Source organism: Peromyscus eremicus, chromosome 20 (genome assembly GCF_949786415.1).
Source record: "Peromyscus eremicus chromosome 20, PerEre_H2_v1, whole genome shotgun sequence".
Taxonomy (NCBI): domain Eukaryota; kingdom Metazoa; phylum Chordata; class Mammalia; order Rodentia; family Cricetidae; genus Peromyscus; species Peromyscus eremicus.
The window spans coordinates 9126491-9140962 of NC_081436.1; the positions used below are offsets into that span (position 1 = coordinate 9126491).

The 14472-nt window shown below is 42.1% G+C and overlaps 1 protein-coding gene across 1 annotated transcript in view; it reads right to left on the reverse strand.

Moving 5' to 3' along the window:
• Positions 1-3406: 3406 nt before the first annotated feature.
• Positions 3407-14472, reverse strand: part of Irak4 (interleukin 1 receptor associated kinase 4) — a 28179-nt gene continuing 17113 nt past the window's right edge. The window contains exons 7-12 of the mRNA XM_059247861.1: positions 13785-13899; positions 13280-13389; positions 8777-8960; positions 7803-7865; positions 4323-4481; positions 3407-4211 (exon numbers count right to left, since the gene is read on the reverse strand). Coding sequence (XP_059103844.1) covers positions 4170-4211; positions 4323-4481; positions 7803-7865; positions 8777-8960; positions 13280-13389; positions 13785-13899 — 673 coding nt within the window. The 3' untranslated portion in view covers positions 3407-4169. The remainder of the gene's footprint in view (positions 4212-4322; positions 4482-7802; positions 7866-8776; positions 8961-13279; positions 13390-13784; positions 13900-14472) is intronic.

Sequence of the window (14472 nt, forward strand, 5' to 3'; positions counted from 1 at the left end):
GTTGGCTAGGCAGGAAGTATAGGCGGGGCAAGGAGGAGAATAAAGCTGGGAAGTGGAAGGCTGAGTCAGAGAGACACTGCCAGCCGCCACGATGAGAAACAGCTTGTGAAGATGCCGGTAAGCCACGAGCCATGTGGCAAGGTATAGATTAAAGGAAATGGATTAATTTAAGCTATAAGAACAGTTAGCAAGAAGCCTGCCACGGCCATACAGTTTGAAAGCAACATAAGTCTCTGTGTTTACTTGGTCGGGTCTGAGAGGCTGTGGGACTGGCAGGTGAAAGAGATATATCCTGACTGTGGGCCAGGCAGGAAAACTCCAGCTACATTTAATCCTAGCATTCCAGAGACAGAAATCCCTCTGGATCTCTGTGAGTTCAAGGCCGCATTGGAAACAGCCAGGCATGGTGACTCACTCCTTTAATCCCAGAAAGCAGCCTTTAATCCCAGGGAGTGGTGATAGAAAGCAGAAAGGTTTATAAGGCGTGAGGACCAGAAACTGGAAGCATTTGGCTTGGTTAAGCATTTGGCTGGTTAAGCTTTCAGGCTTCTAGCAGCAGTTCAGCTGAGAGCCATTGGGATGAGGACACAGAAGCTTCCAGTCTGAGGAAACAGGATCAGCTGAGGAACTGGCAAGGTGAGATAGCTGTGGCCTGTTCTGTCTCTCTGATCATCCAGTGTTCACCCCAATAACTGGCTTCAGGTTTGATTTTATTAATAAGACTCTCTAAGATTCATGCTACACATACCTATTCAAATCACCACAGATCATATAGCTTTTGTCTTAAGCAGGGATGTGTGGTTCTATTAGTTTTTCTGCTTCCACACCACTAGGCTGATCCCACTTACTCCCTTGTCCTACAGCTTTAAGAGCAAGGCTGTGACTAATTTCTCATGTAAAAGCCTCTCCCAATTCAAACAGTTCAATGGCACAGTATTCCATGATTATCACTCCAGGCCATTATTAAGGCCCCTGTGCACCATGAGTGTTTTTCTTTCTTCTGTATTAAAGATCATGCATGAGGGATATCTTCCATTCCTTCTTCCTTCTCATTGTCAAATTCTCCCTATGGATCCCAAGATTGGGGATTACAGGGAGGACTATTCAGCATTCATATCATTTGTACTTTCTTCCTTTTAAACCCTCCACCATGACATATAAAATGGCAAGCTAGCGGTCCATCGTGCATCAGTTTGAATGCACAAATAATAAACTCAGTTACCAATAACATGTCGGCATTGCATTAAGGACAGAAATCAATACAGCACTTCCCTTTGGTGTCATTTAACCAACAGTGAGCCCGGATAGGAATTCCCCACTTTGCTCTCCGGTGTCTCCCGTCATCCCTGTCTGTCTGCTGTATGAGTCTGAATCTGTGTCTGCCTAGATGCCATCTTGTGAATCTGTCCCTAGTCTATGATTGTATATCCATGTGTGTTTATGTGGCTATCCCTAACAAAGGGCTGAAGAGCACAGAGAGTATCACACAGGGAAGGAATGAGGGACACAACAGAAATCTTCAACATTTTATACTTCAAATGACCTCAACTGACCCAGATAACAAACAATATTATATTTATCATTGTTTATCAAACAATATCCCTACATGTTGTCTTCAATGATTATGGATATTTATTGTTATAAGATTGCTTTAGGGGGCTGGAGAGATGGCTCAGTGGTTAAGAGCACTGTCTGTTCTTCCAGAGGTCCTGTGTTCAATTCCCAGCAACCACATGGTGGCTCACAACCATCTATAATGAGATCTGGTGCCCTCTTCTGGCTTGGAGGCATACGTGCAAGCAGAATACTGTGTAAATAATAAATAAATAAATTTTAAAAAAAGATTGCTTTCAATATATGATTCCCACAACATAAACAAAGCATGCATGCATTACTCCTGGGTCAGGGACATGGAAGAGTAGGTAACTCAAGATTACGGCTACTCATTAGCTTTGGTTGTAAAAGTTGACTATGTGGGAATCAAAGGCAAATAAGGTTGATTGTTAAGCACAGGTTAAAGAAACAGGCTGACTATGCGGTAGGCTATCAGTCTTAAGTGACTGCAAGGTGTATTATTAACTGACTGTGAGGTCCAGCAAAAGTTCCAGTCTCTTGGAGTGTAAGAGATTTTTATCATACTGCATTGCCATACCACCTTTTTTTTTTTTTTGAGAGAGTGAGTGAGACAGAGAGAGAGAGAGAGAGAGAGAGAGGAGAGACACACAGATACACAGAGACAGTGTCACACTACAGCCCTAGCTGGCCTCTAACTGACAGCAACCGCCCGGCTCTACCTTCCAAGTTCTGGGATTAAAGGGCATGTGCCCGGTTTTTTTTTTTTTTTTTTTTCTTTCATTTCTGTCAATCCAGAGACTAATGCAGAGGATAGTATCTGCATCTTTTTCTCATAATTCCCTTCTTAAACAGGCAAATTCTTTCTGGACATCTCAGCTTTAGTGGCATGTCTTACTGATGCCACACCATGCTTATGACCGTATCCCATATGTATGTGCCACTTTCAAGGACTGAGGTATCACATGGCAAATTCCATTCATCAAGGAGGCATGCCATTGCATACTGATAGAGGAAGACGGCCTTTCTGGAACTTTCCCCACAGACACTCCTCCTGCAGGTGGAGCACTGCCGTCTTGTTTACATGTCTTTTCACTCAAGGCAGGAGCAATGCAACCACTACTACAGCAAGTGTCTTAGTCAGGGTTTCTACTGCTGTGATGAAACACCGTAACCAAAAATCAAGATGGGGAGGAGAGGGTTTATCTGGCTTACACTGCAGCATTGCTGTTCATCATGGAAGGAAGTCAGGACAGGAGCTCAAGCAGAGCTGGAACCTGGTGGCAGAAGCTGATGCAGAGGTCATGGAGGGGGTGCTGCTTACTGGCTTGCTTCTCCTGGCTTGCTCAACTCACCTTTTTATAGAACCCAGGACCAGTAGGCCAGGGATGGCACCACCCACCCTGGGCTGGGCCCTCCCACATTGATCCACTAAATGAGAAAATGCCCTATAGCTGGATCTCACGGCGGCATTTCCTCAGCTGAGGCTCTTCCTCTCCAATGACACTAGTCTTCCTCTCCAATGACACTAGTCTTCCTCTCCAATGACACAAGTTGACACACAAAATCACCCAGTAGAGTAAGAGAGCCTGCCATTCCTGCCACGTGGGAAAGGATGACATCAAGATTGCTCCCTTTGCGTGCTCCACCTTCAGAGAGCTTAGCCCCAGTTGCTCTCTTATTGTCCATAGCAGAGACAATGCAGGTACCACCCCTAAGCCCATCATTGGGACCCCACACATAAAGTACCAAGTGTGTGAATTTTTCTTGCGGGAGACAAGCAAACATCTATTCACTCAGATTAGGACACCAATAACAATGTCCACCCATGTCTACCTTGGGGACCCAATGAGTTTAATTAGGGTTACAGGAGCAGTGGTGGGTGGTTACTTACAGGAGCATAGGAGGAGTATTTACAGGAGCATGGAGTTCATTAACAAAAAAGAAAAGCCAAAACCGAGGCTTAAGGTGGCTCAGAGCTGGACCAGAGCTTTACAGGGGATCAGCTGAGTCCTGTTGAGCTTCAAACCAGGGTCTCGGGGCGGACGGTGGTGACACATGCTTTTAATCCCAGATCTCTGAGTTTGAGACCAGCCTGGTTTACAGGGAGAGTGAGTTCCAGGACATCTAGGGCTACACTGTCTCAAAAAAACAACTCCCTCAAAAAACCTCCAAACCCCAAACCCTAGGGTCTCTGCACCCTACAGTGCAGGGTTGTTTTTCTGAATCGTGTGGCTGCTGTAGTTTGGTGATGTTGTCATGGAAAATGCTCTCCACACAAAGTAGGCGGGGCCGAGTGCCGCCATACTACTGTCACTTCTGTGGTGGGTCAACACATCTATTAATTCACCAGGACAATGCACTGCACCATGCCACCTTGTTAAAGAACATTTACGGGGGGGGGAAAAAAAAACGCAAAAAAAGAAAGCAGGCTGGTGATGTAGCTCAGTGCCAAAGTGCTTGTTCAGTCTCCAGGACCACAAGAAGTTAAAAAAAAAAAGTGTGTGTGTGTGTGTGTGTGTGTGTGTGTGTGTGTGTGTGTGTGTGAAGGGGTGAGGGCTTACAGAACTTGATGCACATTTAAAAAATGAAGTCTTTCATTCGTTTTCAGTGCACATCTCTTGTAGCAGCTGTTGAACCTTTTAAGAAGAAACAAAAGAACATGACATCGAGGCCTTGGAATGGACACTCAGTAAAGGATCCCGGCCCCCAGAGCCCTCACTGTGTGTGTGTGGCTATAAAATGGATACCTTCGTAATGTCTGGCCTCTTGTTTTTCTTCTCGTGCAGACACTGGCTGGCCGCAGAGTACATGGCTTCCACGGAGGCGGGGTCAGCATCATCCATCTTCTCATCCGTGTAATCTTCAATCGTCTTCTCTTCATCCTCAATCTCGTCTTTAATATCCAGCTAGAAAGTGGGCATTAAAACGTGGTTAGAAGCGTCACAACGAAAGAAATCAGAATGTGAATTTAGATTACTGAGATTCGTCTATTTTTGTAATAACCTGAACTCTTATCTTACTATTTTTTATAACCTCCTTAGGGATTGAAGCCACACAGGACAAATGGTAGATAAGGAAATGTCTACACATGCACACATTACTGACTTGCTAGTTTTTTTCTCCATTTACTCCTACCCATCGGCTTTACAACTCTCATCCTTCTGTGATGAGCTAACTGCCTGCATTCCTGTTGGCAGCATTTGCCAGTTCAGGGTCATCAGCTTCTTGATCATTTCTGAAAATGCCATTCTACCTTCTGGATCCAGACTCCCCGTTTTTATCCACAGGGACTCAGACTGATGAATCAAAGTGAAAGGAGGACTGGGAGGCTGGGAGACGAATGAGGAGGAGATGGTGCTGTGGGCTGAACGGTCAGTTGAGTGATGGCCCCAGAAGCATGTATCTATGTCTGTCTACGTTCTGGTTCCTGGAGTCTGAAAATATGCCCTCACGTGGAAAAATGATCTTCGTAGATATCTGAAGTGAGTGGTCATCTTGGGTGCAGTGATTTCGATGGAACGTTTGCCATAGGCTCATTTGGTCTTCTATTGGTGGTGCTGTTGGGGAAGGCTTGGGAGGTGTGGCCTTGCTGGAGGAGCTGGAGGTGGGCTTTGAGAGCTTAAAGCCTCACTCTACTCACAGTTCACTCTGATTTGAGCTTGTGGTTTAAGATGTGAGTTGCCAGCTTCCTGCTCCTGAGGCCATGCCAGTCACTTGTTACCATATCTCCCTGTCAAAGACTTTGGAACCATAAGCCCCAATACACCCTTTCTCTTATATGTGTATGTGGGTCATGACATTTTATCACAGCAATAAAACAGTAAGTTAGACACTGAGTTATCCAGGCAAACTCTAACTTCAATGACAAGTGTATGTATATATATGAGACAAAAAGAAAAAGACGCAGAAGAAAATGTGACCACTAGCAGCAGAGACTATAGCGACAGGGCTATAAGCCAAAGCTACCAGAAGCCACCAGAACCTGTAAGAGGCTGGGAATAGTTTCTCCTGGTCCCTCAAGAGGGATTCATGGTCTTAGCAAACCTCGACTTCAGACTTCTGCCCTGTATTCTGTCACTTTAAGACATCTGGTTTATAGTATATTTTGTAGTAGCTCAAATAAATTTGTATTGAAAGGAAGGATTATGGGTGAGGAGTGGAATGTAGCATTCCAGAGCTCTTCCAAAAGATGGATTGTGAAACAACACAGGCAGTGGGAGGAAGGCTCACTGACAGGTCACACATGACAGTCTTAGGACTTCCCAGCCAGACTACACTCAAGAGTGTGCTGTTTCCTGACTTTTACACTTTCACTGTTAAATGATGCAGTGCAAACTTGTGACTCACGGAGATCCTATATTTCATTCCTATTCGAACCACAGTGGTGACTTTTACACCTCCTGAAGGGGAGAAAGGTCTCACTAGGAGACCTAGGTGGCCTTTGTGTAGGCAAGGCTGCTGGAAAAAGAAGCCAAAGCTGGTGACGCTCTGGTCGTCACCCCTAACCCCAAACCCCTTTCCCGGCCCTGTGGGGCTTCGTTTGTTTTGCTTTTCTATTGTTTGTTTTGTTTTGTTTTAGGGATCCAATTTAGGGCCTTGTGCAAGCTAGGCAAGAGTTCTCCCAACCAACCTGCACCTCTAAATCCCTCCTATAAGCAATCATTTTTATACTGATTTATATACTATGGGGGGCGGAGGTCATAGGACAACTTGAAGAAGCCAGTTCTCAGGTCAAGAAACTGAACTCAGGTCGGGCTAGGTGACAGCACCTTTACATGCTGAGCATCTTACTGGCCTCTGTATTTCTAATGTTTATGTTTTTAATCCAACCTCCACCCTGAACTTCATCTATGTCCATATACTAACAGCTTAAATGAAATGTGGCATCCCCAATTCAGGTTTCTCCCTTGACCTCACATAACTGATGAGACAGAGAACTTTATATTTCTGGTTAACATAAAATTTTACCTTTTGATCTGTCATTATAAAAATGTGAATACCATTAGAATATTCTCACAGATATCTTCCAGTGCAAATATATTATATATACTATTTCAATATTATATTTTCAACAGACCATGGACATTTTTGATTTATAGTAGTGGACATTTGTAACAATCTCACATACTACAGTTTACTCAAATTAGTATTGGCACTAAGACTTTTGTTGTCCTTATGAAGCTGTATTTTAATATCTGAATGTATGTGTGTGTCTATATGTGGGTATGTATACAAGTTTTCAGGTGCCTGTGGAGGTCAGAGGCCTCAGACCTGGAGCTGGGGTTACAGGCAGTTGTAAGACACCTATCCTGGGTGCTGGGAACTAAACCTAGGCTTCGGGAAAAATAGTAGGAGCTCTGGACTACTGTGCCATCTCTCCAGCCCTGTCATCAAGACTGAACAAGCAAGTTACACCTTCTGATCATCTGATCCTAATTCTGGGACATGATCTAGTATATATCTATTGTCTGAATTGTTCGTACCAGTTTGTGCTATTAGGGCATAGAAATAAATGAGGATAAAAGGAATATAGTTAATTTTGAGAAACATTTATATGATATATATATATATCTTTAGAGATATATACAAAGAACACATGTATATGTCTTCATATATATGAATAGCACATATATTTCTTTATATATATAAAGATATATATGTAAAGACACATGTATATATATCTTTAAAGATATATATATATCTTTTTAAAGGATGTAGCATAATTTATCTAAAGTTTAGTTATCATTTAACTCATCTACTTATAAACTATCAATCAAATGTTCAATGTAAAAATTAAAAGAGTAGGAATGGTAGTACAGGAGGGAAGTGTTAATAAAATACTCCATGATTAAATAGAGAGCTTTTACTGGCATTTATATTCTTATGCAGATATAAATGAAAACTATGATTTTTTTTCCTATGACCTGAAAATGGCCTCACCATCCAGAGTCTGTACACTTCAGAAAGTAACAAACCATGGGTAAACTAGTTTTCTTCTCATTTTGCTACAAAGACACTGGAACAAAGAATATATAAATAATCTTTTCAGGCTTCACAAATACATCCCAGCAAATCCAAGACTGTAAATACATCATGCACTTTCACCATGCCATTACACATAGCCAGTCTTATGTCAGAAATGCCATTTCTATATGACATATTTACACACGTGAATTTAAAACCATAAAGGCAAAAGAGGAAAAGACTGAAAAAAATGAATTAGTTACTAGTAACTGAGGTTCACGGTTTTCATCCACAGCCGCGAGTCCGGTTATTAGCTCTAATAAAACCTAGGAAGACAAAGAGACCCATTAGCAAAACACCGAAGACATCAAGTAGACATTGAAAGGAATATGCACTGGGCCCAGGGACTTGAACACGCTAAGCAAGGCTTGCTTGTTGTGCTAACCACTGGCCTGGAACATGGATGTTGACAGAAATCTCCCTAGTCATTTCTGTATAAAGCCTATGGATACAGGTATCCAAAAGTTCTACTGAGCATGTGTTCTGGAAACTTCGGGTCCTTTCAATTCTTACAGGGCGCTCAGGAGAATCTTCTTTTCTAGCCAGTAGCCACATTTTTACAACCCCGTGCCTTAACGTTATGGTGGAGTGAAATTCAGTTTCCATAAATGAAACATATTTGGAAAAGTAAGATGGAGATGGAGCTCCATTCATCTCCCCTCGTTCTCCACTTCTGAGTGTTAGATGATAAAATGACAAGTGACAAGAAAGGAAATGTACATATTATGGGATGGGATTAACTTTGCACTCTGACTCAATTGAAGCTTCCTTTGAATGCATGGTAAGAGAATCTTTCCTTGCAGTAATTAAAAAGAAATCGACTCAAAACTTTTACATACTGCGAATTATTCATAAACTTTCTGGTGGAACTACAGGCTAATACAAATAGTTCATACATTTATATAGGAGAGCTAAACCAGACACATGGACTACAACATCTTAATTTAATTCACAGTTTAAAAGGAATGATCATGGGCTGGAGTGAGGTTTAGCAAGTGAAGGCACCTGCCACCAATCCTGGCAACCTGAGTCTGATCGCCGGAACCAGCATGGTGGAAGGAGGGAACTGGCTCCCGCAAGCTACCCTCCAGCTCTTGGCCTACGTACGCCGTGGCACGCGCATGCACACACACTGTAAGGAAATACACGGAAAACAATAAAGGGAACGATCACGTACCACACCGAAGCTGTAGATGTCAGACTTGGGTGTTATTTCTCCTCGCAAAGCTTCTGGTGCCATATAAGCTGTTGTACCCACGATGCGGCTGGTCATGACTGTCTGGGTAAACTTTGCAGAAGCCCGGGCGAGCCCAAAGTCAGATATTTTGGCAGTAAAGTCTTTGTCTAGTAAGATATTTGCACTGGGGAAAAATAAAATTTAAATTTGAAGGAAGAAAACATTTTTCTTGCCTCTGAGGTCAAATAGGTTCTTAGAAAGAGGTATATGTGTATATATGCATATATATATATATATATATATATGTGTAATATAGATGTATTAGTTACATTGTGTGTCATTTTATAGATGCAGCATAGAAGACTGAAGTGTGTTTAGGTCAGTCAGTTATTCAGATGACAGCAAGAGAGAAATGACTATTTTCCTTTCTTTTCTGTATCTTGAAGAGAGATGTTTAAGGGAATGAAAGCATAATAAAATTTCCTCTTAAGGGAGGGCACAGTTTTAGTACAGCCTTCCAAAGGAGCTTTCCTTAAAATTTTTTTTTTCATGGTGCTGGTGACTAACTCCAGAGCTTCACTTGGGGGGTGTGGGTGTGGGGGGAAAGGTAACAGCCTTCCTACTGGTCTATATCCTCAGGCCAAAAGCACTGTTCTTTGGAAGAAATTTGGATTTTTTAATAATGGGGTATATTTGCATACCTTCCGTATTACATGGCAGTTCAGTCTTGTCCGTGGTGTGTAGAGTCATACCAGGCTAGGGAGCACGACAGCCCCTATAGTCATTAGCCATTTCCATGTGCTGTGCTGACATTCTGTGTTCTTTCAGCTACGCTGAGAGACCTCACAGGCTGTCTTAGCCTAAGTTCTACTGAGCTGAGGGGGACTCAGAAGCCCTGGCTCAACCTTGTTTGGTACTGCCTCTGCCTCCGCTCCTGCTCTCCCTGTCTCTAGTGACTACCCCTGCACCCCAAAGTTCTCTGGGATTAGTTTCTAGAAATGAGTGTGAACATGTGGTATTTGTCTTTCTGTGTTGGGGTTCGAAATGAGTCAGAGGCACCTTAACCCCTTTCCTAACATTTCTCAATACATTTAGAAACAAATTTCCAACCAAACCTCAGCAATTTTTATTTCTTTCACCTGTCCTTCCTGTATCTATCTATCTATCTATCTATCTATCTATCTATCTATCTATCTATCTATCTATCAATCTATATCTACATCTATCTATATATATATAATTTGAGACAGGGTCTGAGTATGTAGCTCTGGCTGTTCTGGAACTATGTAGAGCAGGCTGACCTGGAACTCACAGAGAATTTTGGATTAAAGGTGTGTGCTACTCTGCAGGGCTGTACTCCTAGGAATCTTAAAGAAATACCATGCACAGCTAAAAGATCTTCATCTATTTATCATATGCATTCATGTGTATGTATTTTCTTACTGAGAGCTCCTATAGTTTATAGTATTTAAGCTGAATGCTTAACCTGAGGGCCAAAAAAAAAAAAAAAAAAAAAAAAGAAAAGAAAAGAAAAGAAAAGAAAAAGAAATCACAGGTCTTATTTGTGACAAAGGCATACGAATAATTTTTAAAAACCAATAAGATGACATGATGGTAATATTCGGTACGAAATGCTGAGAGAATAATTGTGTGTAGGTGAAAGGAGGGTTCTCAAGAGCAGTTGGAAAGCATGCTTGGTCTTAAAGAGTTATTAGAAGTGGATAGTACTAGGAGGGAAGAAAGACATATGGCAGGCACGTGGATGAACAAGGTAGTGAGAACGTAAGGAGTATACAGTACACACGACCACTCGTGTCCATGGAACACAGAGAGAATTTGGACTTTATCCTTGGGCACCAGGACACCATTCAGCTCTCAGAACGGGCGACTGATGTTATCAAACATGTTTTAGGACCTTAAGCTGGCACTGTGGTAGTGAACAGCTGAGACCTAGTGCAAACTGGATTTATGGAGTAGGAGGGCTTGAAATAAAGCTGATAGAAGTTAACAAATGTTAGGTAGAAAGAATACCGGGGGTAAATGGGAAGTGCAAATTTTCAGGCACATCCAATAAATCTGTGCAACAGCATGGCATAGAATCCACAGGAAGAACAGAAGACAGCAAATCCCAGCACAAGACACAGAGACTGACTCGTCTCTGAACCAGGCCCTCCTCTGTGTGGCTCTTTGCATTCTCCATGACCGTAGTTTAAGGACTGTCTTGTTTTGTCTACTGCATCCTTTTCCTTTTAGGCCCTTGTCATAGCCATATAAGCATGCACTAGTCTTGGCAATCTCAAGGGTTTCCTAATCTTGTTTTCAGATGTCACACTTCAGTATCCAAATATCATCAACAGACTGGTTTTTTTTTTTTTTTTTTTTGGTTTTTCGAGACAGGGTTTCTCTGTGTAGCTTTGCGCTTTTCCTGGGACTCACTTGGTAGCCCAGGCTGGCCTCGAACTCACAGAGATCCGCCTGGCTCTGCCTCCCGAGTGCTGGGATTAAAGGCGTGCGCCACCACCGCCTGGCCACAACAGACTGTTTTTATTCTAGTCCCAGTTTTCTGGCTCCCACTCTCTCCTCTATACGACCTGACTTCTAATTCAATTCCTAGATGGAAACAACTCCCCATAAAGTCATGACTGACCTGGATGGTAGTAATCCAATGGGTTAAGTTGACTTCTGACCATCCCTCTTGGCAAACTTTCTTTACTCGATTTTAAAGACATTACAATCCATGTATAGGCTTTCATCTACTTATGTGTTTCTATAGTTTATTAGATGTCTTTTGGGGACTGTCCCCTTTTGTTTGGATGTGTCTTAGGGATCCTTGGGATTTAATCCTGGGCCCTTATGCTATATATTTCTGTAATTAAATGATAACTCCTTAAGCATCATGTATATGCAAGTGCTATCCACATCCATGTCCTCAGCTGAGACTTCTACCTATAAATCTATGTCATACTGTCTGCTTAGCCTCTCCACTTCCATGTCTTAAAAGAATTTCAAACACATAATGTACACCTCTCCTAAGCCTTCCCCAACCTGGACCTTTTCCAGTCTTTTTTATATAAGTGAGTCATGTCGCGGTCATTCCCAGAGTGCAACTGTGGGTGTTGTAAATTCAAAGGCTATTACTGATACTCCTTCCTGAACCCTCTACAAGCTAAGATATAAACACGTCTTGCCATCTTAATCACTTGTATCTGCGCGCTTCTGCTCATATGAACTATGCCTACCAAGATGTCTGCAGCAATCTATTAATTACCCCTGATTTTAAACTGCTCTCTACGCTAGACTCAAAGTGATTCACAAAACTTGAATATGATGCTGTAGTCCAGTAGTTCTCAACCTGTATGTTGCGACCCCTATGGGGTTGAACGACCCTTTTACAGGGGCCAAATATCAGATATTCTACATATCAGATATTATAACTAATTATGAAGTAGCAATGAAAATAACTTTATAGTTGGGGTCACCACAGCATGAGGTACTGTATTTATTAAAGGGTTGCAGCATTAGGAAGGTTGAGAGCCACTGCCATAGTTTTATAACTTTCAACAGCATCTCATTACATTTATGATCAAACCCTTGCCTTTGTTTACCGGGCCCTATAGGACTTGATTGCCTGCTCATCTATTTAATTTCCCTCATGTCTCCTACCCCTCACTTTCTACACATCAGTCACACTGTAATCATTTCACTTCCTGTAATTCATCATGATGTCATATTCCCTCTTTAAAAAAAAGGTTTATTTATTTTTTGCATGAATGTTATCTGCATGTACACCTTTATGCCAGAAGAGGGCGTCAGATCCCACTAGAGATGATTGTGAGCTACTGTGTGGTTGCTGGAAATTGAGCTCAGGACCTCTGGAAGATCAGCCAGTGCTTTTTAACCACTGGGCCATCTCTCCAGGCCCCTCATATTCCCTCTTAACATTCACCTTATAGGCTTACGCTTTCTAGAATATTTTTCCTCATCTTCTATACAGCTACCCTCAAACTGCTTCCCTTATTTCCAGCTCATTGTTCAAGTCTCAGCTTAAACATCGTTTTTCAAAATCCTTTATAGTAATACTGAACACTATAATAAACACTCAAACTCTATTGTTTTGTGATTCTCTGACTGGTGTTGAGCTCTGCTTTGAGCTACATCTGCCAACCATATCATGTACAATATCTATCATACAGCTGGTAAATATTTAATGAGGTAAATAACATACGAGCAGAGAGGACTGAAAACTATCCATGGAGGACGAAGGTGATTCAGGAGAGATCAGTGATCCAAAAACCAAGAAAGAACCTAATCTCCCCAAGGAGAGGTAGGTCAGAAGGCTTGGCACAGTCGAGATTATAGGTGTGCGCAGCGCAAAGAGCATTCCAGTGTCAGGGACAGTCCAGCCACTGTCCGTTCAGACACACGTGCAGAGTGACTGAAAAGAAGTGACAGAAAATTGTTCTTTAAAGATGGCTTTCAAAAGCTTCTTCAGAGGAGATTTACCTTTTAATGTCTCTATGAATATGATGGTTTTCGTGTAGAAAACTGATGCCATCAGCTGCACCCTGAGCAATCTTGCATCGCATGTGCCAAGAAAGTGGTGGAGTGCCATCCTTATGAAGAGACAAACCGATTTTAAAACAATGGTTTAGGTGAAAAAAAAATCCACAGAAAACCCATAACAGTATTCTTTATAGTCACATTTGTATCACTAAGAATTTAGGGTTACAATTTTTAAAGCTCACAAAAAAATAATCTCAAGTAAGATTAAGTGGACTCTGTACTCCTTACTCGGAAATAAAAACATGCGAGAACATCTTCAACATTCAGCCTTTACTGATGCTTTGCATTTTAAATTTGTAATACCTGTCAACACATAAACTGCATCCTTTTTCAGAACAAGAAAACAGTAAGTTTTAATGTGGTTTAAGTGATCCCGACCAAACGTGAACATTAGCAATCCAACGTAGAAACGGGAAGTGAGACAATCTGGTGACGGGTGTCTTACCAGGCAGGACAGTCTGTCTAGCAAGGAACCATTGGGCATGTAAGCATACACTAAGCACAGGTCATCGCTGTCACTTGAGAAGCCAAGTAGCTCTACCAGGTTTTCATGCTGACACCTGTACAAGTGAGGGAGCACGCAAAATTGTTATAATAAATCTTTCCAGGAGTTACTCCATGTAGGAGTTTTAGCAGAAAGATCAAAGGGATAAACTGCATATGTAAATGTGTGTGTACGTAATATGTAATATACATAGCATATGTAGTATGACAGATGTTCCTAACATGCTAACATGCTCATTGAAATTGTTAATTCTTTTCTGTGAAAGGGTCTTCCGGTTTCAGTAACACTGAGCCACAGCAGGAGCGAACCTCTCCCGATTCTGTAGCCACATTTGATCAGATCAAGGGAACCCGAGACAGGTTAGTTCAGGACAAGGCTAGTGCTCGTCTTCGTTCCATGCATTTTCAAGATCTGGAAACTTAGAGCAGGGACAAATCCTCTAACATGACAAAACTCTAACCCACCCCAGGCTTTACAGGAACGACCTTCAGTCACATCTGACTTTCATATTTACGGTCTTTAACCGCATGCTTGTCTGTCACCTGAGCCTTGTGTTCACTTGACAGAAGTGAGTACACCAGCCACACACTAACAAAGCTGCAGGCCTCCGCTGAAGGCGCAGTCCTGC